Source organism: Acomys minous (genome assembly GCF_964271855.1).
Source record: "Acomys minous genome assembly, chromosome: 2".
Taxonomy (NCBI): domain Eukaryota; kingdom Metazoa; phylum Chordata; class Mammalia; order Rodentia; family Muridae; genus Acomys; species Acomys minous.
The window spans coordinates 117389362-117416586 of record NC_140484.1 but is presented as its reverse complement, the minus strand read 5'-3'; the positions used below and the strand labels follow the sequence as shown (position 1 = coordinate 117416586).

General features: G+C 46.2%; 1 protein-coding gene across 2 annotated transcripts; it reads left to right on the top strand.

The window, feature by feature from the left end:
• The first annotated feature begins 6 nt into the window (after window positions 1-6).
• On the top strand, window positions 7-26765 carry BNC1 (basonuclin zinc finger protein 1). 2 transcript variants are annotated; one of them, XM_084756326.1, is made up of 5 exons: window positions 7-1772; window positions 16389-16488; window positions 17872-18107; window positions 20230-22085; window positions 25927-26765. In XM_084756326.1, exons 1-5 carry the CDS (start codon window positions 1677-1679, stop codon window positions 26609-26611), a joined length of 2973 nt encoding a protein of 990 aa, XP_084612452.1. In that variant the 5' UTR covers window positions 7-1676; the 3' UTR covers window positions 26612-26765. The 2 variants fall into 2 exon arrangements, with proteins under 2 accessions (XP_084612452.1, XP_084612453.1); XM_084756327.1 differs by lacking the exon at window positions 7-1772 and adding an exon at window positions 2605-2700.
• Window positions 26766-27225: the final 460 nt, after the last annotated feature.

The window sequence follows — 27225 nt, the reverse complement described above, 5'->3', positions numbered from 1 at the left end:
CTGCAATAGCCATAAGGGAGGCAGCAACGGGTGCTTAGAGAGGAGGAAGAGAAGGAAGGGTGCAGAAATATGTGGTGTGGAGGCCTGGTGGGTCAGGGAGGGCTTCTGACCTGGGCCACACTCCTCTTGGAAGAAAGCACTTAGAAACAATAGCAAGGAAGGACGGGAAGGAAGGGAGGAGGAAGAGGAAGAGGAGGAGGAGGAGGAGGAGAAGAAAGATCTAAAACGTTGTGGTGTGGCAGACTGTAGTGATTTGGGGAGGAGCAGAGAAATAAAGGCAACCAACCAGTTTAGCTTGGCCATAAATAAAAATAAGGCTTCATAATGAAGTTAACCATGTGACAATATGAATTTGCCCCCACGGGCCAATCCTCATCATGTGAGGCCAGGCAGCGTCATGCCTGCAAGGAAGGGTACCACTAGACCCAGTACAGCTATCTAGCCAAAATACCGAGTATGGGGGTCCAGTCTCCAGATGCCCTTGAAGCACAGACACCCACACGGTTTTTCCCTCAGGTGTCCTGTTCTCTCCACGCCCCGCCCCCATGAAACCTGTTGTCAGCACGTGCCTTCCGAGGCAACAGGCACCCTCTCATCTGTATGTTTGCGACTCCTTCATTGTCCCTTCATCTCAGACTGTGTGTAGGGCTGTGTTCGCTTTTCAAGGTCTCCCACCAGCATGGAAAGCAGGTGCAACAAATTGGGAGGCGAGGATACAGGATGTGCCTCTCCAAGTCTAGGTTCTAAAAAGGACAGACCCCCAAAGCCAAACAGGCTTCAAGTTCTGGGTCTGCCCTGCCCAAGAGCTATTGAAAAGCCTAGTTCTGTCTCACACCAGCTGTGGACCATCTCCGCCTGCTTTCAGGTCTAAAGGATTCTTTGTCCTCAGGCCCCGGAAAGTAGGTTCTCCTGGCGGGGCCCCTCCCAGTCTGCTCACAGGGACGAAGTAGGTCCTGTTTGGTTTATCCAGTAAGCTTCATTTCGTTCTCTCATTAGAATCCAGTAAGAGGCGAAAGTCTAATCCCACTTTCCAACCGAGACTCAGAGAGCAAAGTCACCTGTCCCAGGAAAGCGGTAACACCGGGACTTTAACACCAGGCACACAAGGGACCGGGGTGTTTGAGTTCCCAATCAAGCCTCCACGACCCGACACAAGTCCCCACATCTGTGGAAATAAAGTTCCCGGTGGGGCGGGGGCGGTGCAGCCTTCCGCCTGGTCCTCACTGGGACCCGAGGCGCCTCCGGGGGAGGCGAGGGAGGCAGCACCAGCCCCAAAGAGCAGAGCCAGGGAACTTCAGAGAGCGTTTCGCCCTCGCCGGGGAGAGGCAAACACCGACACGTCTGTCTCTTTCTCAACAAGTGCCTTCAAGCCCGGCGGGGGCAGACACCTCCGCGTCCGCGGCCGGCGAGGTCTCCGCTGTGCGCCGGGGCCGCGGCCTGGCCTCAGCTGCGGCAACTTAGTGCTGCCTTTGGCGGAGAGTCGCCCGCAGCCCCTCGGCGGCCGGAGCAGGGGCGCGGGGCGGGGCGGGGCGAGCAGAGGGGGCGGCTCCCCCCACCCCAGGGCGCGGGGGCGACGCGAGGGCGCACGAGGGGCGCAAGGGCTGGCGGGGCCACCGGGCGCAGCGGGGAGCCGCCCACTTCTCCTGCGCAAGGGCCCCCAGACGGCTGGAGCGTGGATGCAGCGGTCGCCGAGCCGGGGCGGACGCGGAGCGGCCCAGGCAGAGGACGGGCGCCGGGAAGGTCGGCTCTGCAGCGGCCGCAGGATGGCTGAGGTGAGCGGTGGCGCGGGCGATGGGCGCGAGGCCGCCTGACGAGGGCCACCTGCTTGCCCGGGCCGTGGGCGTCCCGGGAGACCAAACTGTGGTCCCTCAGCTTGCGCCCAAGTCACAGAGAGGTGACCTGTGAGCGGCACCCTGTTTCCCCTTACACCTCTGCACCCCCATTGAACCGCTGTGGGCATCTGTCTGGTATTTCAAGCCGTGACCTCTGGTCTTTCCGGGAGGAGAGTCGCGGAGAAGGCCGAGGGGCGTGGAGGGGACGCCGATTCCCTGCGGGACAAATACTTGTTTGTTTTTGTTTTTGTTGTTTTTTTTTTTAAGGGAAGAGACAAAAGACCAAAGCGCCTCAAATCGTCAACTTAGACGTATCTAAAGAGGACGCTGGTAGATAAACCACACTGAGGTGGTTTGCCGGCATTCCGGCTGGCTTGTCGCGCCGTGAAACAGTGAGGTGTTCGTGGCTTCCTGGGGCGCAGGGACTTGGAGGAGTTCATTCGTACGCTGACAGGGAAGCCAGAGCCAAGGTCCAGTCTCTTTGGGGATGGTCTACCAAAGGGTGACAGGAAAAGACCCTGGCAATGCAGTGGTGGGGTGCTTAGTGGCCGGGGGACTGCCAGGAGCAGCGACTGTCCCCTTGGCAGCAGGGTTCCAGCCTAGAATACCCCAGCATCCGCTGTCCCCTGGCGCTGCTTCCCCAGGGACCCCCTTTAACCCTACCGGCCGGCCGCTGCCTGACTTTGGATAAGCTCCTGGGGATTTGTCAGCCAGATGTGACAAGATTGGAGAAGCGAATGAGAGAGATCTGATATCAATCAGTGCATAGCTCGGAGCCAAACTTTCTCAAATGCGGTGTAGAAACATGTTCTTCTCGTTTAAGGCTTCTCTTTGTGGCTGTGGGGCTGCCACCGGCCTGAGTTTGACAGTTAAATGGAATGCCAACTAGCAGTCTTAATTGTATGAGTGAAGTTGTGTGTGTTTCAGGGGAAAGATCAGACACTCCGGGCTTCGGTAATGTCCCCTAGTTTTATGGCTAGGCTCACCGCAGACCTCTGAAGATGAGGGCATTTAAATCGGGCCAGACGCCTGGTCCAGCCAGGCCTCTGCTGTTAACACTTAAGGGGCTTGGAAGAGGCCCCGCTGGTGTCCTGGGAATCCCTGTCAGAGTGTGTGTGTGTGTGTGTGTGTGTGTGTGTGTGTGTGTGTGTGTGTGTGTGTGTGTACACGTGTTACTGCATAGAAACACAGAACAGATGTATCGACACTTTAAAAAGTAGACGATTCTTATTAAAGCAACAAGATTTTGTTGTGACGGTGTAAGGGAACTGAAAAACAACATTTTGGCAAATCTCTCTCTCTTTTCTGTTGGGGTCCTTTTCTTCCTTGGTTATTGTCTTCAATATGCCATTAGATTTTATGGGACCTTTTCAAATTTAGCAGAGGCTGAGCTTACAATTGATATTTGTGTATTAAAATTTTCGCTGAGTAGTGAAACCTACAACTTTCTCATTTGTCCCTTCCCAAATTTGCTGCTGCATATTATTATGCCTTTATTGAAATTGCATGCATCAAAGTGAAATTTTGCACAAGTGTTACAATTTGTGCTGGATTTTAGTTTTGCTTTAAAATAGAAAGAGACAGTTGCCCTTCTTCCTGTGAGAAATTTTAATTTCTTTTTAGCATACTTTCAGACAGTTAAAAATATGATGTGAATCATGGTTTCGTTTATTACCTAGTGAATTCACAAACTTTAGTTTTATAGAAACTATTCTGTCTCCACTCAGTTATTGACCGTGCTCTGTTGTAGTTGAGTGTTCGGACACTAAGATGGAATCTGCACTCAGCAGATGAGCTCCTCATAGTTTGAGACCTCAAACTGGGTTCAGACAGCTGCATAATTTAATTTGTACTATCGTCTCCACCCATGCAGACTGGTAAGGGTTTCATGGGGGCTCCGTCCATCAGAGAGAAAATGGTTACTAGTTTGGATAATCTGCCCGCAAGTGTCTCATAGGACATGCACCAGTGATCTGTGTGCCTGGGTTGTAGTTCACATAAAAAAAAAAAAATCTTAACCCACAGAAAGTCATTGCTTTAGAAACTTAGGTATGCAGAAGGTGGTTTGGTTTTTTATGACTTTTCCCCTTGAAGAAGTTAGGCCTGTATCCCAGGCCCATAGGCACATTTTAGACCTCAGATCATCAGCTTGGAAAGAAGACCTGGCTGGCCCTATGGTGAGAAAAGCCATCTAGGTCTCCTGTCGAACAAATAGTTGTCTCTTGAGCACACACTTGTCGCTCCTGGATGCCTATAAGTAAGTGTAACTGAGGGAACATTTTAAAAGTTGGGTTTGTTAGTAAAATGAAACTGTAAGCTGAGGGGCCAGAAATGTCTTTGAGCTTCTGTATATGGCTCTGGAAGTTAGTTTGACGGTGGTGGCCATTAAAAGGAGTTGCCCCGAAGGCCTGCAATGTAAATTACTTGCAGGAGGAGTGTGCTTCACCCCAGGGTGAAATTTTCTCCTCTACAGATGTCACTTAGAGTGCTGTAGTAGTAGTTACTTTGGGTTCTAACAGCCTAGTTAGAAAGACACTAGAAATGTGGTACTAGCCAGGTTCTCAGAACCAGACTCTTCTGATTTTGCTGTGTAAGACCAAGGTTTAGGAAGTTGGCGCGTTCTTTTTGTACTTTCCCTTATGGTGAGCACTTTACTACAGGTCTTTCATTTGTTTGTTTACTGTTCGTTACTTTTTTTTTTTGAGAGAGAGAGCCTTTTTAAAGATAATGAGGAAGTTTTGGGGTCCCCCTCCCCTTTTAGCTGGTTTCTAGCAGAAAACTTTTTTCGCTTATCTCATCATCCTTTGAAGTCGTTTCTCCCTCTTTCTGGAGTTTCCAAGATTGCAGTGTGGCACACACACACCCCTCCTCCACACAGACACGCATGATTATTTTAGCCAAAGGCTAAAAGACAGAAAGCAGCCCTGATTTTCCAGAGTCCAGTTTGGGGCATCCTCAGACACATATAGTAACCGATGAAAAAAGCTATCTCGGTCGGTCGGTCCTTGTGCACACATGGACTGTTTATTATAAATCACCCTACCCAATCATGAAAGGACTCTTCGCTTAGCAGGAATCATCATTTCTCCCCACTAATGCAAAGGATGAGAGGGGTTACGGAAATACAATGTGAAGGTTAGGTTGGACCAGATCTACCAGAAGGGAAATGGTTACCTCAGGTGAACTCTTAATTGAGGCTTTTTAAGTTTTCTTCCTGTTTATTATACTGATTCGTTTGTCCCTTCCTGAAGGTCATGTGGTCCTTTCATGTACTAGAACATGGAAACCCATGTTTCATCTCTGTCCCAGCCTCCAGAAACACTGTCACCATTCCATAGCCCGCTCTGAGTATTTCTGGAATTATGACAGTTCATACCTCCAACTGTAGCATCTCATGATGCATTATGCTGAATCGTAAGGTGGCGTTTACAATGACATAAATAACTGAGATTGATTTTTAGCTTGTCAGAAAGCCGGTTTCTAGTTCTCTTTGAATCCCTAAGATGGTTTTATCTAGACATGTCCACACTTGGCTTTTACATCATCATTAGTAACAAATCTGTGTTAAGTACTTAACTACCTTAACTAAAGTTTCAAAGTGTTTTTGTTTTATTCCCCCACTTTCCAAAGCTGATTCTGTGTTACTGATGTCTTTTTAGCTTTCCTTATCAAAGGTCAATGGAGAGGCCGCCTGAGTTCTTCTACACGTAGATTATAAGGGGGAAAAATCCCCTTGTCACTTATATTTCCATGCATTTTAAAGCTTTTTTTTTTTTTAAGGAAATACTCAGTTTGACTTCTAAGATGTTTGTATATTTTCTACTATTTTTCACATTTTCAGATTTCAAAACTAATAATATTAAGGGAAAAAAAGGTGCAGGTGTCAAATTGTTTTGGCATAGGATTTAGGCTTTGATTTATAAACATCAAAAGAACAAGCATTTTTCCCATTATCCTCTTTGAACTAAGCACCAAGAGAACATTACAGAGGTGTCCTGCGTGCTTCTTGTTCACAGGTAGACTGAGCCCAGCATCCGTCCCCTGCAGGGGCTCCGGCTCCCTGACCCGTCCTCTGTAGGCCCACCATCTCCGTGTCCTCATTGCCTCGGCTTCTCTCTTAATCCCTAACTTGTGGTGAGGTGCCTCACTCTTGTCAGCTCTCCTTCAGTATCATTTCCACATCGCCAACACTGTGGCCCGAGGGTCCCCAGGTCCCCTCCTTCAAACATGATCTTCAATCCTGCCTCTGAAAACAGTGTCTCCTGTTGTTCAGAACCCTAATAAGACCTACCAGTCTTACGTTGCTTCTCAAGATTGGCTTTCACTGGCCAGACAGAAACCTGTGTTTTGTGGCCCGGGCTCCTGGACCCATCACAACAACCCAGGATGTTGCTTGTGCACAGACAACATGTCTGCTTTCTCCCGGAGGAAGAATCATGTGGCCTCCCTGCACAGTGTGATTCTCCATCTCTCAATTCATACAAGTAGAAATTTGGAGGGAATCGGAGTCTTGACATAGTTTACTTTCTCATTTTTTATTATAGAAAAATTTAAATAAACAATTATAATAGTGTAATGACACTCGAGAGGCAGAGGCAGGTGAGTTTGAGGCCAGGCTGGTCTACAAAGTTAGTCCAGGACAGCCAGGGCTACACAGAGAAACCCTGTCTCGAAAAACAAAACAAAACAACAACAACAACAAAAATAGTGTGATGAAATTAGTTGATCTGTGTTTGGGACTTCAAGAGTTAACTGGCTTCATCTGCATTTCCTATTCTCTACCACTAGAAACCTCAGGTTACCTTAAAGGAAATCCTAGCTTTCATACAATTTATTTCATTACAAAATTTTAATATGTTGCTGTAAAATATAAAAGTTCCCTTGTTTAGAAATAAAACCAGTATACCATAAGTCACCTTAAAATAACTTAGAGGTGTGGATTAGTGATGGAGTACATGCTTAGCATGTGCAGGGCCTTAGGTTCAAGCCTGAACACCAAAAAATAATAATAGTTAATTATCATAACTCCTTAATGTCATTAAGTTTCCAGGCAATGTTCAAACTTCCTAGACTGTCTTATAAACTTTATATTACTGTTTGTTTGTTCAAATTAGAATACAAATGTGTATACCATCTGTCTCTCTTAATTTCCAGGTTCATAGTCTTTTTTTTTTTTTTTTAACCTTGCCATTATCTGTTGAAAATGCCAAGTCAGCCATCTTTAGCGTGCTAGGCTTAGTTCTGACAAAGAGTTTCTTGCAATGGCGCTTAAATATACTTCTGTCTCCTGTATATTCCAAACTCAGCGTTGGTGAAGAATGTTGGTCAGCCACGGGTTTAGATGTTTTGACAAGAGGACGAAATGTGCAGTGGGATGGATTTTCTATTCAGGGCCCCGTGGGGATGCTGTTGTCCTTTCTTTTTTTAAAGTAGAAACTGTGAAATTAGTTCTTCCTTGGTTTGACTCATATTCTAAGAGAACCTGTCTCATCAATGGCTTGGTTTCCCTGAAACACAAGTTGTATATATAGGAAAGAACACACATTTCATTCTTTCTCTTGTTTACTGGTTTTCAAAACAAATTGTTTGTTTCCCAGTATTCTCTAAAGGCGGCCAGTGACTTTTTGCATTTGTTTTGAGTACATTTCAAAGCCTTGGGCTTTCACCTGTGAATGATGTAAGCATATTCACTGCCATTTTTAAAAATTTATTTTATGTACATTGCTGTTTTGCCTGCATGTATGTCTGGGTGAGGGTGTCAGCTGCAGGTAGAGACAGCTGTGAGCTGCCATGTGGGTGCTAGGAATTGAACCTGGGTCCTCTGGAGGAGCAGGCAGCATTCTGAACCACTGAGCCTTCTCTTCAGCCCTATCACTGCTGGTCTTGACTGCCCTACCTGTGTGACTTTTCCCAGAGAAGCCACGTGCCCCTGCCCATAGCTGACCATGGGAGTCACTCATATTTGCATCCCAGGAGGCTCTCTGTGGTTCCAGCTGCAGCTGTGTGAGGTGATGGTGCAATGTGCTGGTGAGGTGAGCTTCTGTGTGCTTGTCAGATGATCTTCTGCTCAGTGCTGCCAGCCAGGTAAGCTGCCTCACACAAGATAACCTCCATGGCTCCTCCCCGTTCCTAACTGTCCAGCTGACAAGTGACGATAGTATTTTCAGAATCCTAGTTGCGCCTCTGTGGGGCTTCGTATATGAGAACATTGGTGGAGAACATAGAAAGAAAGAAAGAAAGAAAGAAAGAAAGAAAGAAAGGCAGTGAAAAGTGAGGGAGGAAGCAGGAACCAAAACCAAATCTGATCAGAAAAATAAGAATCATAGAACCAAAGTGTTAGCTCCCAGCTCTGAGTAGTTTGGTTTTCAGAACCAGGAGAGCCAGCTGTGCAGCCCCAGGAGGAGGAGAAGGAGGATTTCACCGCAGGCAGAGAGAAATGAAGCCTCCCGCTCACAGCCCAGGGCATCCTAGCAGCTTTAAAATCTCTTCTGATTGGCAGCTTTTGATGTACAGTGATAATTTCCAGGGCTCGAGCACACTAATAGCAGTTATCTATAGTCACTGTTTAAAAATACAAGCTGGAAAAGCCTGAAGCCTTTCTGTCCCAAAGCCTAGTGACTTGTAGGTGAGTTGTGGTTTGGCAGCCTGGGGTCCTTTGATTTCAGGTTGAGAGCTTAATGATTTTTACCACTGGAGATCTGGCAGCACCTTAAGATTCCACCATTTACATAGGACCACAGACTCCAAACTTAGTCTCCACCATCTCTCCTAGTGAGCCATTTTCTGGGTGGGTTGGGTTTGTTTTGGTTTGATTTGATTTGATTTGGTGGCCCTTTGGATAGCCAATGAGAAAATAGGTAAGTGTGCAAACTGGGAAACGCATTTGGCTACTGGTAAAAGGCACCAAGATGACAGCTGCCATTGTTTATTCCCAGCCATCCTTTCGATGTGCCTCCAGGTTGCCTAAACGGTCACAGAACTCTCTCTGAGTTCTCGCCATCACGGTTTTGTTCTAGGATGGAGGAAGGACAAAGGAAATCAGTGTTCATCCATTTCCCATGTATGAGGGACTTCCTGTAGTGCTTTACCCAGGAAATTCTACTGCCCACCATGAGCCAGTGCTTGGTTGCCTGTCCATCAGTGAGAGCAAGGAAATTACAATTCCCCCTTTCCTTATTTTTAGTACTAGGGGGTTGAACCTGAGGCCCCCACACATTGAGCGAGCACTCTGCCACCGAGCCCCAGCCCTCTGTTGAGTTTTCAGCTGGAGATGGGCCTTCGCTGAGTTGCCCCCGCTGGCCTCAAGCTCACTTTGAAGCACTGGCAAGCCTTGAACCTCTCATCCTCCTGCCTTAGTCTCCTGTATAACTTGGAACTATAGGACAGCAAGATGGCTCAGTGCATGAAGGTACTGGCCACCAAGCCTAATGGCCTGAGGTCAGCCTGCATAGGAGAGAGGGAACTTACACAGATTGTCCTCTGACCTCCATGTGTGTGCTGTGGCCTGCGTGCCTGTGTGCAATAAAAATAAATAAACTAGATGGGCATCTATAATCATTGCACACAGTAAAACTTTCGCTGATTCTTCCGGTCATTCGCCCCTCCTCTCAGGAAATATAGGGGGGCAGGGTTACCAAGCCTGAGACTTGCTGCTAGTCTGTGGGTGTTAGAACTGTTCGTCATCTTCTGAAATGATTAACTGTGGAGAAGCTTTTAGGAACATGAAGAGTCAAGCCACCAGAGACAGGGGACCTGAGGACCTAGGTGGACGTGGTAGCAAGAAGCGTGGACAGACTTTATGTCTAACTGGTCTCTCCAACTCTCACCTACGTATCCACTAATATGGCTACCTGACCTGAGGATCGCAAAGAGCCTGGCAGCCTGGTGTATAGTCAAAGGTGCCAGCACATGAGCTGAAGACTGAGCCAGAAGTATGACAGAGGATGGGGAAAATGCTAGATTCTATTACACCTAGTGAAGGTGCTCAATGAGGGGTGAGGAAAGTTTAGCTGTGTAGCCAGAGTTCTCTTCATAACAACAGGAGACTCACTGTTAGAACGAAGTCCAGACTCCTGGCCTGCCCCCACAAGGCCCTATAGTTTCCCATCTGACTTATTTTCTATCTTGACTTCACTCTGTTTGGCCCCACTGGCCACCTTTCTCTCCCCTGAACTCACCAGTCTCTCTTACATCTTATGGCCTTTGCATATGCTGAGCTCTCCCTATAAAATGCTCTCTCTACCCTCTCCATGCTCCTGGAACTTGGCTTGTACATCTTCTGGGGCCCTGGGAGAAGGGGACTTCTCTTCTCAGTGCCCTGCAGGCCAGCAGATACATGCTTAGCACAGTTCTGCTCAGCTCTTGCCCAGCACTCACGTCTTTTCATTGTTTACCTCTTCCGAGATTTTAAACTCCTTGAAGACATGGGCCTCGGCAGCCTTGTCCTACACCTTAGCCTCAATAGTCAAAAAACGCTGAATGAAGCTTCTTTTCTGTGTGGAACTTTAGCCTCTTGTTCTTGTAGATAAGTGTGTGAGATTAGGTGCCACTGCAGTTAGCACCAAATGATGACATTTTAAGGCAGACTGTTCCCTGAATAGTCTTCCTAAAATCCAGGCCATCCTTCCCCCCAATCCCCATGACCAAAAAGTGTCACATGCTAGCACTGCCCCATTGCTTTCTGTAATGACGGAAACACTTTGTATTACTACTCTCTATTGTTTGTTGTTGTTGTTGTTGTTGTTGTTATTGTTGTTGTTAGTAGCTACAGGTAGATTCCCAAGCACTAAAGTATGATTGATGTGACCAAGGACTTGAATTTAAATGCTATTCTATTTAATTAAGTCTCCGTAGCCACATGCAGCTAGAGTGTGAGACAGTACAGACTTAATGCCTTGAGCCAACAAAATTGCATGGCCAGATGAAGTGCAACTCTTGCCTCTGTTGGATGACATGTGACCTTCCAAAAGGTCAATGTGACAAAAAAAGGAGACCCCCAAAGTTCTCTTATTTACCCTCTTTAAAACTATGAAAAATAGAATATGAAAATATATACATATTGTAGAGATAACAATAGCATTGAATGGTTTTTTTGTTGTGGTGGTGGTGGGGTTATTTTTATTTGGTTTTGGTTTTGGTTTTTCGAGACAGGGCTTCTCTGTGTAGCCTTGGCTGTCCTAGAGTCACTTTGTAGACCAGGCTGGCCTCAAACTCACAGCTATCCACCTGCCTCTGCCTCCCAAATGCTGGGATTAAAGGAATGCGCTACCATTGGATGGTTCTTATTATTGGGGTCAATTCAAATCCCATGACAGGCCTCTACTGTCCAGGGCTGTGCCTGGGATGGGTACTCAGCCCTTCTAGCAAAAGCAAGCTAAAGGTAGAACAGTGGTGTCTGGGAGATTAAACAAATCCACCAAGCTACCTAAAATCCAGGCCGTCCATCCCCCATCCCAAGACAACAAATGACCAAATGTGTCACATACTACCTATGAGTGAATGAGCAAATGATGGTTATAAGACAGTGATCCAGAATTTTGAATTCTGATTTGTAGCTCATCAAAGTACCTAATAACAACTGTAGAAATCATCCAATTAAAACAAGAGCCTCATAAGTGATAATCATGTCTTGTTGAGTTTGGATTACTGGAAATGCCTGCTTTGTTTCTGGAGAATGGAGTAAGTATTAGGGACCCAAAGGAAAATATGTCAATTTCAAGTTTTCCACTTTGATTTACATGAGGACTTTCATCTTGTAATTAGAAATTTTTAGCTTGATTTTACATGAGAAGGTTTTAAAAAAATTTATCCTTAGCTAAAGATGCTATAATTTGACATTGTAGAATTCTGAGATGTGAGAGAAAAATCTAGTGGTCTTACATTCAAAGTTTTCTCCAATATTCTAATTAGGTTCTGCTAGTTCATACATAATTCCTCTTACATTTATTTTCATAGACACTTAACAAGCGTTATTAAGCCGTATTCAAATAGCTTCATGTGCAGCCATGTGAAAGTTTCTCATAAATCACACTTATATGCATGGGGATTGTGGGTACCATTGTTAAGTTGTCCTCAAATATGGGTCAGTGGTCTCAACCTGAGATGACATAGGTCCTAAGGGCCTTTGGAAACGTCTAGAGTTTAATGGACATATGGTGGGGCAGAGGCCAGGGCCACTGTCACTGACAAATATACAGGACAGCCACAGAGATCTATGCACCAGAAGTGTCAGTTGTCCAAAGTCGGGAGATACAAGTGGGGTGGTGAAATAGATAAGCTTCAGTCGCAGGCAGTGAAGCAGGCTTGGAATTGTTCTGTGTGGCTTTATTCTTCTAAATACGGTATTTCCAGGGACTTTGCATCAGTCTTTTGAGCAGTCTTTAGGGATTGGAGCAAGTGTGTACTCAAAGACATCTCTTTCTCTTAAAACAGAGTTAGTTTTCAAAATAAATGAAATGTTAAGTTCACCTGTAGATGTCCATAACCACTTTTTTTTTTAAAGACAACTTCTCCCTGAGTGACCTTGGCTAGTCTGAACTCACTAATGTAGACCGGTCTGGCCTTGAACTCACAGAGACCTGCCTGCCTTTGCCTACTGATTTCTGGGATGAAAGGCGTGTGTCACCACGCCTAGCCTTAACTTTCTCTAAAAGAGGGAATGGCGTGTCAACAAACATAGGTAAAGGAAGTGTTCTTCCTTTAAAAATATTTTTCTTTTAAGCACTATTTATTAAATCTAGGTTGTGAATGACTTGTTTTATATAACTTAGTGTTGTGTTAGCATGTAGCAATAAACAAATGATTACTTTGTTGGTCAGCTGCTGTTCACTGGGCTGCAGCCACATGTGAGATGCTGGACAACATAGCCTAAGTTCCCCAAATCAAACCTAGCTAACAGCGCACTGGTAAACCCTTGCTTTGATGGTATGCGATGCAAATCAAATCATTGTTTACCTAGGTTGCTAAGTTTCCATTCAAGGCAGCTCACCCTGAGTAAGGTATAGCTGTATAGATGCATATGTCCATCCGTTTAATGTATTTTCATGTACATATACAAGCAGGAACTCTTAGGAGGTAAACTAATTTATATCATTAGAATGTTTTATTAAGTAGGATGGAGCTGTAACCACACTAAGGCGCATTGTATTAAATCGGTGGTTCTCAATCTGTGGGTCACAGCCCCTTTGAGGTTTGCGTGGCCCTTTCACACGGCTGGCATATCAAATATCCTGTCTGTCAGATATTTACATTATGACTTGTAACAATAGCAAAATCATAGTTATGGAGTAGCAATGAACATAATTGTGTGGTTGGGGGTCACCACAACGTGAGGAGCTGTGTTAAGGAGTCGCAGCATGAGGGAGGGTGAGAACCACTGTATCAGAGTGTGTGACCTTGCCAAAATTTAAAACATTAAAAGAAAAGAAAAAAAACATAAAAACCCATAAAAATCTCTTTCTTGTGCTTCTCATTTGGGGCTAGCCTCTGGAACAGACTGGTGATGCCCTCTGCGGTGAGCAGCTGTTCCATCACCTGAAAACTCCTGTTTGCAACTCTGCTCAGGCCGTCTTAGTCAAAGAAACAGTAGGAGGCAGCCAAATCCTGGGAAATGTCATCTGTGTGTAAGCAGGGCCACCATTTTTTAAAAAGATTTATTTATTTTATTTATTGCGTATGAGTGCTTTATCTGCAGAAGAGGGCATCAGATCACCTTATAGATGGTTGTGAGCCACCATGTGGTTGCTGAGAATTGAACTCAGGACCTCTGGAAGAGCAGGTGGCTCTTAACTACTGAGCCATCTCTCCAGCCCCAGGGCCACCATTTTTAAGTAACATTCTGTTGTGTTATGCTTCACACACCATAAATCCTTCTAAAGTTATACAGCTTGCTGGCTGCTATTATATCTGTGCACGGAGCTGTACGGTCATTATTACCATGTAATTTTTAGGATGCTTTATCACCTTAAAACCTGCTCAAAATCTGAAACTTCTGTGTGTCAGAAGATACCAGCAAGAACAAGAAAAGATGGGAGAGCATACTTCAAATAGTTTATCTGGCAACAGACTTTCGTCTAGAAAATAAAAGAACTCATACAGCACAATACCAAAAAGACAATCTTATTTAAAAAGAAATAGTCAAAAGCACCTAACAGATGTGTCTCCAGAGAAGATACACAAATAGCTAGGAAGTGTAGAAAAGTTGCTAAGCCATCAGTCATCAAGGAAATGAGAGCCAAGCCACCAGCTCCTCCAAAAGTTAAACAGCTACTACAGGCACCTCTCGGTGAGATGGTGCTCAGTTCCACAAACATACAGCAAAACATACAATTGTTTTTAGTTTCCTTGTGCATATGAAAGTTACGTTTATACTATAATCTTCTAAATGTAAAATAACAGTTATGTTCTTAAAGCATACATACCTTAATTGAAACGTAATTTATTGCCTTAAAATACATAACTTTTGAGCTATTGGAAAATGCTGCTAATAGACAACACAGGATTGTCACAAATTTTTAGTTTGTAAAAAGTGCAATATTTAAAGAAGGAGGGAGGGAGGAATGGGAGGATACAAGTGGGGGGATAACAATTGAGATATAATCTGAATAAACTAATTTTTTAAAAAACTGCAGTATTTACAAGCTCAATAAATGAACATACAACAAAGCAAGGTATTCCTCTATGTAACCCCTAAGAATACTCTGCAACTTCTCTTTCACAGTGTCTTCTCATCTGTTCCACTCCCCATGGTCACTAATCAACTTTCTGCCTCTATGAATTGGCCTCCTCCTGGCGTTTCATATCAATGGAACCATATGACCACGTGACTTTTGTGCCTGACTTCTTCACCCATTTGCAGCATCTATCCATTCTCTGTCCCTTTGTGAGAACACAGACACGCCATTGTATGGGTAGACCACATCTTGCTTATTCATCTGTTGGTGGCTATTGAGATTGTTTCCACTTTCACTGTTGTGGGGGATACTGCTATGAACAATCGTGGAGATGGTTTTTGGATGGACATTTCTTTTTCATTCTCTTGGCTATATACCTGGGAGTGGAATTTCTGGGTCATACAGTAACTCTGTGCTTGACTTTTAAAGAGGCTGACAGACTATTCCAAAGTAGCTGTGCATTTTATAGCACCACAAGCAGCTGATTTGGTGGGGGGGGGGGAGACTGGTTACATACTCCTTGAAGTGAATTTCCCAGCTCTTTGGCCAGATTCTACCTTTCCTGACCTCCATGCTATGCCTCACAGTCCCTTGACTGGCAGACTAGAGGTTCAAGGCCCACATTCTCCTTGAGCCACACAAATTTCACCCAGAAGCATACTTTATTGTTTAATACACACACACACACACACACACACACACACACACACACACATACACACACACACATACACACTGTCTGAGGTGGAACCTCACTGGCTGAGCTCCTTTAAAGGGGTTTGTTTGTTTGTTTGTTTGTTTATTTGTTATAGTGACAGATTACATCCTTCAGGCCTCTATCTTGTGAGAAACTGACAAGCTGGGCTGGTAAAGTATTTGCCACACAAGCATGAGGAGCTGAGTTCAGAGCCACTGCACCCATGTTAACTTATGTGTAACCCCAGGAATAGGGCAGGGCAAAGTGGGCATGGAGACAGAAGAAATCTCTGGAGCTCACTGGTCATCTAGTCCGGCTGAGTTGGTGGACTTCAGGCTTGCTAGGACACCCTGACTCAAATAACAAGGTGGAGGTTAACTGAGAAAGACACCTGGGCCTGGCATCACTCTCCGGTCCACACATGCATGCATACACAAATGTACAACACAACACCACATGTGCACATGGACACACACACCATTTTATATATGTGTCTCCTCAGTCTTAATACAAGGACTTCGTTGGACACATGCATCTCTATTTTCTGTTTCCACTGTACTTTTTGTACATTGCATACACCACACATTCACATACATACACACATGCAAGACATGGTCCATAGCATACAACTGAGGCATCAGTGCAGACTTTGCCCAACCTGTGTCTGTCTCTAACAGTCGCATAGCATAATCGGCCATTATGTGTTCTCAAATCTAGTTAATATTTCAGCCTCTAGCATATCCTAAGGGTCTAAGGAACACACACACACATATGTATGTATGTATGTTCCATGTATATGTATATATATATTGGTCACACTTGCTTCACAGACTTCTTTCACTTTTTCCAAACTAGTCTTTATACATCTTTCAGAGTTGCTGCACTATTCAGCTTAGAAATTTGGTAAAAATACAATCTTGTGTTCTTCTTCATAGCAGTAAGATTTAAGACCACAGTCTTTTCTCAGAAATCCTTATAGGTTCCACTTATTATCATATGCAAAGTATCTGTGTTAGAGTTCACGCCCCCCTCCTCCTTTCTAAGGTACAGTATGCACGCTTGGCCTGGCACAAGGCACCCATTACCGAGCAAATGCTTATGAACGAGGGAAATCATTTTGTTTAATAAATGCGACATATTCTACACATAGCGCTGATGTTGTATACATGCGTGTGCTCTCTCTTGCAGGCTATCGGCTGTACTCTGAACTGCAGTTGCCAAAGTTTCAAACCTGGGAAAATTAACCACCGTCAGTGCGAGCAGTGCAGGCATGGATGGGTGGCTCATGGTAACTTTTTTCTCCCCTCTCGTCCCATAGTGGCCTTTCCCAATAACTTACATTTATAGAGGGACTGATTTCATAGCAAAGGGTGACAGCTGCTGACTCTTAAGCTAAATAGCAAGTTTCTAGTATGTTCCGAGTAACAGGCTACATAAGTTATCTCATCACATTTTAACTTATACAATAGCATTTACTCATATATTTATTTTTAGTTTTTCAAAACAGGGTTTCTCTGTGTGGCCTTGCCTATCCTGGACTCACTTTGTAAACCAGGCTGGCCTCAAGCTCACAGCGATCCACCTGCCTCTGCCTCCCTGAGTGCTGGGATTAAAGGTGTGCGCCACCACATCCCACTAATTTATACAATATTTTATTAACTTTATTCTAAATCTGTCAGAACTGCTGCTTCAAGTGCTGTTCTATGACAGTGGTAGACACATTTCATGGTCATAATTAGTCTCTAATATGTTTTTGGCTGCGGTGTGTCCTGATATAAGTGTGCCCCTTATTCATGATGTGGCTGAAATTTATAACAGGACATCCTGCTTTTGCGTTTGCCAAATCTGACAGTCATGAGCCACTTGTAACTACTGAGTGCCAGAAGTGTGGCAAGGACTGATGGAGAGTGGTGTGCCCAGCTTCCCTTAGCTTATATGATTTCTTGTAAGTAGCCCCCCACCCCACCCAGGGACTGGTAACCTCGTGTTCAGCAGACTGGACATAAGTGCTTTAGCTATGAAAGCCCCACCCTAAGCAGCAGATTAGACGTTTGACCGGCATCACTGAAGTTCCCAGCCCATCTTCACCTTCAAACCCTGATTCTTTTTATTTTAATTTTATTAATTTATTCAGATTACAACTCAATGGTTACCCCATCCCTTGTATCCTCCCGTTCCTCCCTCCCTCCTGCTTTCCTCTCCTGACTCTGTTCTTGCTGCTTTTGTGTCTCCCGTTTCTTTGCCCCTCCCCCAGTTTGTGAAGACTTTCCTTCTCAGGCATGTCACAAGAAAGAGAGAGGAAAAAAATCTTTTTTTTTGTTGTTGTTGTTTTGTTTTGTTTTGTTTTCGAGACAAGGTTTCTCTGTGTAGCCTTGGCTGTCCTAGACTCACATTGTAGACCAGGCTGGCCTTGAACTCACAGTGATCCACCTGCCTCTGCTGGGATTAAAGGCGTGCGCCACCACACCCGGCTAGAGAGAAATCTTAAGTCTCTAGTTTTTATTTAGAAGTTTCTGTGAAGAATGTGAAGCCCTGTAGCTATCGGGCATAGCAGTCCTTTATGGATTCTTGTCAGAAGAGATAAGTAAGAATAGCGCCCCCCGCTGGCTTGCTATGCAATGTTTCTCCTAAAATCAGAAAGTTCCCAAATGCCTTTGCACTTGATTTTCAGCTCTAAGTAAGCTGAGGATTCCCCCTGTGTACCCGACAAGCCAAGTGGAGATTGTGCAGTCCAATGTGGTGTTCGATATTAGCAGCCTCATGCTCTACGGGACACAGGCCATCCCTGTTCGCCTGAAAATCCTCCTGGACCGGCTCTTCAGCGTGCTGAAGCAAGATGAGGTTCTCCAGATCCTCCACGCCTTGGACTGGACCCTCCAGGATTACATCCGTGGATATGTGCTGCAGGTACAGTGCGCTTGGCCCCGTCCCTCTCCTAGAGTGCCCATGTAACTGAGGTAAGCCAGTGCCCTGGCAGTCACTGTGGCCACCTTTCCCTCTGAACTTTTATTTCCTAAGGACTTAGGCCGTGATTTGTGTTCTGGGAGGAGCCCTGTACTTTCCTCAAGGTCCCTGTGAAACGCCAGGCTAAGCTACTTCCCACAGAACACCGACTTGCTTCATTCTGGGTGCTGCCCCCGTGTGACAGGTATCATGCCTGAAGTACCCACTGACCCGAGATGCTCTGTGTGTCAGGTTTTACTGCGAGCGCGAGGCGAGAAAGGGCCCTTTGTGTCAGAACAGCACAGCAAACAGGTTTGCTGGAAAGCTTCTGCGACTTCGCTGCTAAGTTTCTTTGCTCAGCTCACTTGTGCTGTGTTCAGGGGATAAGCTACCCTCTCCCCGCCTCCATCCCTCTCCCACTCCCTCTCGCTCCTGCTCCTGACTCCTCCCCCACTGTCTCCTCTTCTTGCTACCAACGCCAAAATCCTCCCTCAGCTTCCTGACATATTCTCTTCCTTTCTTCAGTGTTCCAGTCTTCTATCCCTCGTCTGTTTTCAGTGCAGTTTAACTTCCTTTCTTACATCCATGTCATGGGTGTAAAAGCCTCACATTTCATAGTCAGAGACCATCAAAGTGTTTTCTGAGAAAAATAACATGTTTCCTGACATGACAGACCACTGTTTCTTGCCACTACACTAGAAAAATTTAGTGAATTTTTTTTTCAGTAAACTGGGAGATGTATGTATTTTCGAGTCTAATGTTAACTTCAGTTTTGTGTAGACTGTATCATTAAAAACAAATGCTGACAGCACCCACTCACTAATGGACATGCATGTCTAGTAATGATGATGGAGACAACACTATCCTCCCTTCCTTTCTACCCCCACCTTCTCTCTTTCAGATAGGGTCTCACTGTAGCCCCAGCTGGCCTCGAACTCTCTCTATAGAGAGAGCAGACTGGCATCAAGCTCACAGATGTCCACCTGCCTCTGCCTCCTGAGTGCTGGGATTACAGGTGTGCAGCACCACAACCGTGTACCCTTGTTTTCTAATTGAAAATCCAGAAGGCTCTGAGTGCTTTATGCTCTCTCTCTCTCTTTGGCAGTTACTCCACCAGTGTGGAGCAGACCCGGAAATAGGTACCCTTGTCTTTAAACCCTGTCATCTGTCCCTGGAATCCCGTGTGCACACCTCTGGTGCCGGGCCCTCCGCTGACTAGAAATGGCCATCCCGAGAGCAGCACCGTGCTCCTGCGTTATGACATAGCTCAATATTTAATGATCCTAATAATCCTGCTTTCTAGTGTTAGGATTAAAAATATGGAATCAATTACCTTGAACCTCAGGTGCATGAAATATTTATGATGCTACATTCCTCCTCATCTTCAAAACTCTCACATGCCCTGTGAAAAATCTCAGTGGGCCATCGAATACATGTTCTGTGATAAAATATTTATTGTAGTTTTGGGAAAAGTTAGGCCTTGCTAGAGTTTGAAAGATCTCCAACACTCCAGCGTAATTACAGCTCTGCTTTACGAACACAGGCAGTAGATCAATACACGCTCATTTGGGTTTAGATGGTAGGTGTTTAAGAGATGATTAAGTTTGCAGGAAATGAACGCTTGAGCTATATCCAGACTTCACTACCCCATTTGTACTCCTTAGATGAAGATACTACTGTCATTCAAATGGTACATATTTTTATTTTAGTGAGGAAAATCACTGTGCCTCATATATGACAAAAATCATATACGACAACCAACTGGTTTGAAGTAAGATGGAAAATAAGCACCAAATTTCCCTGACTTGGGTTTGAGCAATGTACCTTCACTCTGCCCTTGTAGACTAATGGTAGGGCCGCCGTCTACATTTGTGTAGGCTATGATGTGCACAGAGGTTCTGGACTAGGGTGAACAGGGAATAAGTCCCTCAAGTCACGCGTTGATCCACAACAGCACTTTCCTGACATGCGCACGAGGGGGCCCTGTGACAATCTGGTGGAGGTTCTACGAAATGGCAACTGCACGGGGGGAAGAGAAAAAGCAGCCATGAAATGGACACCCTTTCACATTCTGCTTTGTGTTTAGGATGCCGCAGGGAAGGTGTTGGATCACTGGAGCATCATGACCAGTGAGGAGGAAGTGGCGACCTTGCAGCAGTTCCTTCGTTTTGGAGAGACCAAGTCCATAGTCGAGCTCATGGCTATCCAAGAGAAAGAAGAGCAGTGTGTCATCGTACCGCCCTCCACGGCGAACGTCGACATCAGGGCCTTCATCGAGAGCTGCAGCCACAGGAGCGCCAGCCTCCCCACCCAGGTGGACAGAGGGAACCACAGCGGCACGCACCCTTTCGAGAACCTTATAAGCAATATGACTTTCATGTTGCCTTTCCAGTTCTTCAACCCGCTGCCTCCCGCTCTGATAGGGTCCCTGCCTGAACAGTACATGCTGGAGCAGGCTCAGGACCAAAGCCAGGACCCCAAACAGGAGCTCCATGGGCCCTTCTCTGACGGCAGCTTCTTAACCTCCACGCCATTTCAGGCTGAAAAAGAACAGTGTCTGAGCTGCCCAGATGTTGTTGCCCAAAAGGAAGACGGTGCGCACTTAAGTGACTCCGGCTCGTACAGCATTGCCGCTAAGCTCGAAAGGACGCAGCTGTCCCCCGAGGCCAAAGTGAAGCCAGAGAGGAACAGCGTGAGTGCTAAGAAGGGCCGGGTGTTCTGCACCGCGTGCGAGAAGACGTTCTATGACAAAGGCACTCTCAAGATCCACTACAACGCCGTGCACCTGAAGATCAAGCACAAATGTACCATCGAAGGGTGTAACATGGTGTTCAGCTCCCTGAGGAGCCGGAACCGACACAGCGCCAACCCCAACCCTCGCCTGCACATGCCGATGAACAGAAACAACCGTGACAAAGATCTCAGGAACAGCCTGAACCTGGCAAGCTCCGAGACCTACAAGCGCCCAGCCTTCACGGTGATGTCTCCGGACTGTGGGCCCCTGCCAGGCTACACTGGCTCGGTGGAGGACGCCAAGGGCCAGCCAGCGTTCTCAAGCACTGGGCAGAATGGTGTGCTTTTCCCCAACCTAAAGACCGTCCAGCCAGTCTTTCCTTTCTACCGCAGTCCAGCCACTCCTGCTGAGCTGGCAAACACACCTGGCATGCTGCCTTCTCTCCCTCTCTTATCCTCTTCAATTCCAGAACAGCTGGTTTCCACGGAAGCGCCATTTGATGCTCTTCCCAAGAAGAAATCCCGGAAGTCTAGTATGCCTATCAAAATAGAGAAAGAAGCCGTGGAAATAGCCGAGGAGAAGAGACATGGTCTCAGCTCAGACGATGACGTGCCCCTGCAGGTAGTCAGTGAAGAGGAGCCAGAGGACAGCAGTCCTCAGTCGGACAGGGTGCCTGAGGAGCAGCTTACACAGCTAAGCTTAGAGAAACCTCCCCTGCAAGGAGAGAGGCCCTGCCATCTTGAATCTGTCATGGAGCCTCATGGCGCTATCAGCAGAACCCTTGAGCAGACCACACACACACAGAGGGAGGCTGAGCACAAGGTAGCATTGACCTCAGCGATGCCAAGAGAGGTGGAGGATGGTGGCCACGAGCGCCATTTCACGCCTGGACTGGCGGCCCAAATCCCTTTTCCTGACTACATGGAATTGCAGCAGCGCCTATTGGCTGGGGGACTCTTCGGTGCTTTGTCCACCAGGGGGATGGCTTTTCCCTTTCTGGAAGAGTCCAAAGAGCTGGAACAGCTGGGCGAGCGTGCGCTAGTGAGGCAGACAGAAGACAATCGCTTTCAGTGTGACGTCTGCAAGAAGACCTTCAAAAACGCTTGCAGTATGAAGACACACCATAGGAACGCACATGCCAAAGAGTCACACGCGTGCACAGTGGAGGGGTGCGGTGCCGCTTTCCTATCCCGAAGGAACAGAGACAGGTAAGGGGTCTGTCGGCAACTGTCCCTTCTAAGAAGCAGCTCGTAAACCTTAGCATGCATCGAGATTACCTGAGAGGTCAAGAAAATAGCCTTCTGGGTCCAGACCCTAGAATTGGCTGTGGTGGGTCAGGGGTAGAAGCTGAGGGCTCACACTTCTAGCCAGATCCCCGACAATGTAGTGGTTTTTCTGTGGAATCTCTTGAATTTTCAGTTCCAGAAATCTAGAATCATTTAGCCACAAAAACATGACCTGGAAAGACAAAATGCTCTTTGTGGTAGATTTCTACTATTACCTTTTTGAAGTGTTTACTTGGCTTTGGTATTACTGACTCACTAATTAATGTGTTGATATTAATTTGTTAATAGATACTGTGATATATTTCAGCACATGTATCATTATACCTTTCTAAAGTCTAAGAGATTCCAAATTGAAAACACATCTGACCCCAGGTATGTGGGATAAAGAGCAGTAAGCTGGTTCTCAGGTCGGTAGCCCATGGCAGGGCTAACCGGCGAGGATGGAGGAAACGGCCTCGTGAAGTGTCACGTGACTCCTCAAAACTAGCCTGAAGACTCCTCCACATGGAACCTTTTCTCCAGCTTCTGGTGACCCAGCAACATTGGCAGAAGGAAGAACTGCCTGACTAGAGACGCTTTGCAGTGTTAACCCATCACACACTGAAGGTGACTGGCAGCTCCTTTCAGGGGCCGAGATCCATGTTTGAAAGGTGCTGGGTTTTCCTACACCACGCAGGCTAGACTCAGAGTCCGCGCTTACCACCCTGGAGCGCAGCGCTGTGCTTCTCTCTGTGCACTTGGGCCTCTAATCACAATCTAGGCTACCTTGCTCCCGGCCTCTGGAAGGAAGAAGGAGACAGCAAAGGTCATCTAAGAGGTTCAGTGAGAGGGTCAGCTGTCCGACGGAGTGCGGAGCGATACGTGGCTCAGAGAACGTGAAAGCTACATTTGTTCGAACAAGCTTGACTTGAGGCAGGTCGGCACCACCACTAACTTGGTCCAAATTGTTAACGCCTACTTTGTTAAGAGGGGGGGAAAATGTAAAGCCTCCCACACACATTCCTGGCTAGGGCTCCTAAGAACACTCTCATTGTCTTTAATAAAGAGAAGAAAGCACAGGAGATATTAGTTAAAATTCCTGTTTCTGTTGCTAGGATGTTTAAACCAAACCACTAGGGTACCCTAATTAGTGAACCAGTCCTTCTCCTTCGTCCTCCAAGAGGAGGGTTTGCTTATGAATAAGCTGTTGTTAAGACGAACAGGTAGTTGTATCAGTTAGATTACCTGTGCTGTTGATGAGGCAGTTGTAGTCCACAGGGTCTACTAAATCATAACACAGGTTGACAGTTCTCTCCATATGATACTTGGTTTTCATACAGTCGGTGTTTTCTTATGTTGTGACCTATATGTATTTAGAAGTCTCAACTGTAACAGAATCCCATCTATCTGAAAATCTATAGTTAAAAAAAAAAAAACAACCCACCATTTCAAGTAGGACTTTATAGGTAAGGCCCAGGCCCACCACGTCAGCTAAGGCAAAAGTTGACATTAACAACATTACATTGTTGTTAAGGCAGCTAACTTCCCACTTGAGGCATATTGGGGGTGCTTAACTAGACTCCTTGATACATTAACCAAGGCCCCCTCATGAACGGATACGTCAATGCCAGCAAATATTAAATGTTTTAGTCCCATAACATTTTTTATGTGACTCAGCTAAGGACCTTCAAGTGCTTTTCTCTGTTTGGGTTGTAGCAGTCATTGTTTGCTTCATTGGAAGTAAAACTGGAAAAATATGACATGCCTCTTTAAAACAGGAATACACATATTATATGTGAATATATCACTTCAATGGGAAAAGTCTTTTTTTTCCCAAAACAAAAATAGTGAGATAAATGGCTTTATTTTATATTTTTGCAGATCTCAAAAACCTGGTTTAAGTAAAACAAAACAAAACAGCTGGGTTCTCACATCTGCTTCTGCATTCAGTCTGTTGCAGTATCACACATTATATACAGTCTGGAAGACTCCCCTGAATTAATAGTTAGTTCTGAGCTCTCGCCTTTGGGAGCTACTGCGAGGCCATCGAGGACGAGGCTTGTTCAGACCATGCTTTGAGAGTCGCTGATCTCAACTAGAGTGGAGCGAGAGGGAGGAGCCAGTGTGGGAGCTAGAAGTAGCTGGGAAGATGAGATGAGGCAAGGACACAGTTCAGAGTCCTTGGAGAAGGAAGCCTGGCCAGAGGCACAGACAGTCTTTGATTCATACTATTTCCTGGGCATGGGGGATGACCTGAGGGATGGCTAACCCTCTGAGGCCTGAGAAGGAGGGAGGAGTTGGCTCTTAGTCGGCACTGGATACCCAGGAGCTTGACATGAGACCCAGAGACTTACATTGTAGTAGAACCATCAGGTCCTGGTTCTGGTAAATGTCTGACTTTTTTTAAACGCTTGAATGTAGTGGAATTAATATGTCCATCTGCTGTCTGGTTTTCTGCCGACACGGACCAGCCCTTCAGTGCGGAACATTAACATAATCACAGGGCAGAGCTGTAGCCGAGAAGAGCTGCTTGCAAAGTGGGTGATCTCGGAGTAGAATTCTCACTATGTCCACAAAAAGTGTATAGAGGGGTTAAAAAAAAAAAAACAAGCTGCATAACAAAACATATACGTTTTATGTAATTAGATGAACTCCCCCTCATATCTATACCTTGAGAGATTTAGAAGGGAAATTTTAATTCTTAATTTACATAGAGAGTGTGTTTTCTTGACTCTGGCATAATCCTGATCTATGTTGGGGGAGACGTTTTTCTTATTTGGGGTCATTCTTCTGTTATTTTTAAGACTGTACCTTTGGTATAAGGGATGTTTCCCCTTGTCAGAAGTTACTGGGGAGGTGGGGGGTGGGAGAGAGGACCCCTAAGCAGGAGCAGCATCGATTATTCAAGTTACATCCGTGATAACATGGGGGTGAGCAGCATGTGTCATAATGGAAGCTCATCGTCTGCCTGTTAGGAGTTAATCACTGGGTGCAAGATTGGCAGTGTGTTCACACTGCTGCATTTGCAAAACTCCTGTCTGGTTCATCATGAGACGCTGCAAATACAACCTGCACTAGACATTCGCGCGCGCGCGCACACACACACACACACAGACACACACACACAGTGCCTAGCCAGAGTGAAACATGTAACCTCCTCTAGACCAGTTCTATCCAACAAAGATGATGTGAACGCACACTAGGAATCTTTAATGTTTTACTAACCACAGCAGCAGGGCAGAGGGAATCAGGGAATGTTAGTTTTAATAATGTATTTCATTTGACATACCCCAAACTCTTATCATTTCTGTGCGTGACAGCGGCAGTGTGTCAGGTGTTCGATGGTCATATTAGATGTGGTTTCAAGACGGTAATCTTTACTCATTTCATTGAAATAGAGTGTTCTGCTTAGTTCCTTGTCACGTGTGACTAATGCTCTTCCCAGGCTCCCCTGGTTCTAGGGTCCCCATTAAACTGTCCTAATTGAAGTAATCTTGACATCCTCTACAGCTGAGAGAAAGGCAGTTACATGTTAATCTGGTGCTATAGATTTGAAGTTCCCAGATTGTTGGCTTTCCTGGGGAATGCTGGTTTCTGACAGGTAGCCACACAGCCAGTCTAGTGGCTGCTGACCACGTAGCACAGCTCACAGGATGCTAACCCTCACTGGGACCCCCAGCACACCACAGGTTTTTCCTAGTGTCTGATGAGTCTCTCTACTCAGAATAATGGCTCTAAAACAACCCAACCACCTCATCTCTTAATTGTCTGTTCACTCCTACAGACACAGCTCGAACCTCAACCTCCACCAGAAAGTATTGACTGAGGAAGCAATGGAAAGCAGTGAGGACCATTTTCGTGCGGCTTACCTTCTGCAGGATGTGGCCAAGGAGGCCTATCAGGACGTGGCTTTCACACCACAGGCATCGCAGACATCTGTCATCTTCAAGGGAACAAGTGGCATGGGTGGTCTGGTTTACCCTATATCTCAAGTTCACGGGGCCGGCCTGGAGAGCTACAACCCCGGCCCCCCTAGCGAGGGCACCGTCCTGGATTTGAGCACTACCTCAAGCATGAAGTCCGAGAGCAGCAGTCACTCCTCCTGGGACTCGGACGGGGTGAGCGAGGAGGGCACTGCCCTCATGGAGGACAGTGATGGGCACTGTGAAGGGCAGGGCCTTGTCTCTGGGGAGGACGAGTACCCCATCTGCGTCCTGATGGAGAAGGCCGACCAGAGCCTTGCCACTCTGCCCTCGGGTTTGCCCATAACCTGCCATCTCTGCCAAAAGATATACAGCAACAAAGGAACCTTTAGAGCCCACTACAAGACCGTGCACCTCCGCCAGCTGCATAAGTGCAAAGTGCCAGGCTGCAACACAATGTTTTCATCTGTCCGCAGTAGGAACAGACACAGTCAGAACCCCAACCTGCACAAGAGCCTGGCCTCGCCGCCGACCCACCTCCAGTAACAAGCCAAAGACTCTGATCAGCGTTTGCCATATTTCAGGAATAAAACAATCCAAAGAGTAAGGTAGTCAGACCATGTAGGAGCATTTCTCAACAGCCAGGCAAAGGCGACTGGACTGCCCAGGCTTCTCAGCAGCACTGGCACAATACAGGCCTGTGAGGAGTTGACACTGGGGTAGCCCTTCTGTTGACACTGGGGTAGCCCTTCTGGTAGCCGCCTTCTTAGCCTATGAGGTTTTCCACTGACACAGGGAAAATATAGCAAGGCATTCCCCGCCCCCCAGATTTGTTTACATGTTCCCTAGGCGACCTTCAGGTCTACAGATGAACTAGAGGGAGTAGGGATCAGACACTGGGCACCCACGAGGCCTGCAGTGTTAAGGCTATCAGCGAAGAAATCTCCTGGATTGTCACAAAGTCACCGTAGGCATGGCACCAGTCTCAAAGATGTCGTTTACAGGGTCATCCGCCCCCCCCCCCCTCCCACACACACACTTTTGGATGAATCCAAAATCCAGACTTGAGCTTAAGGAAATGACATTCAGAGACCATCCCTACATGGGGACTTGATAATTGCTCCCTCGCAGCCTCGCATGTAATCCCAGGGAGTTCTCAA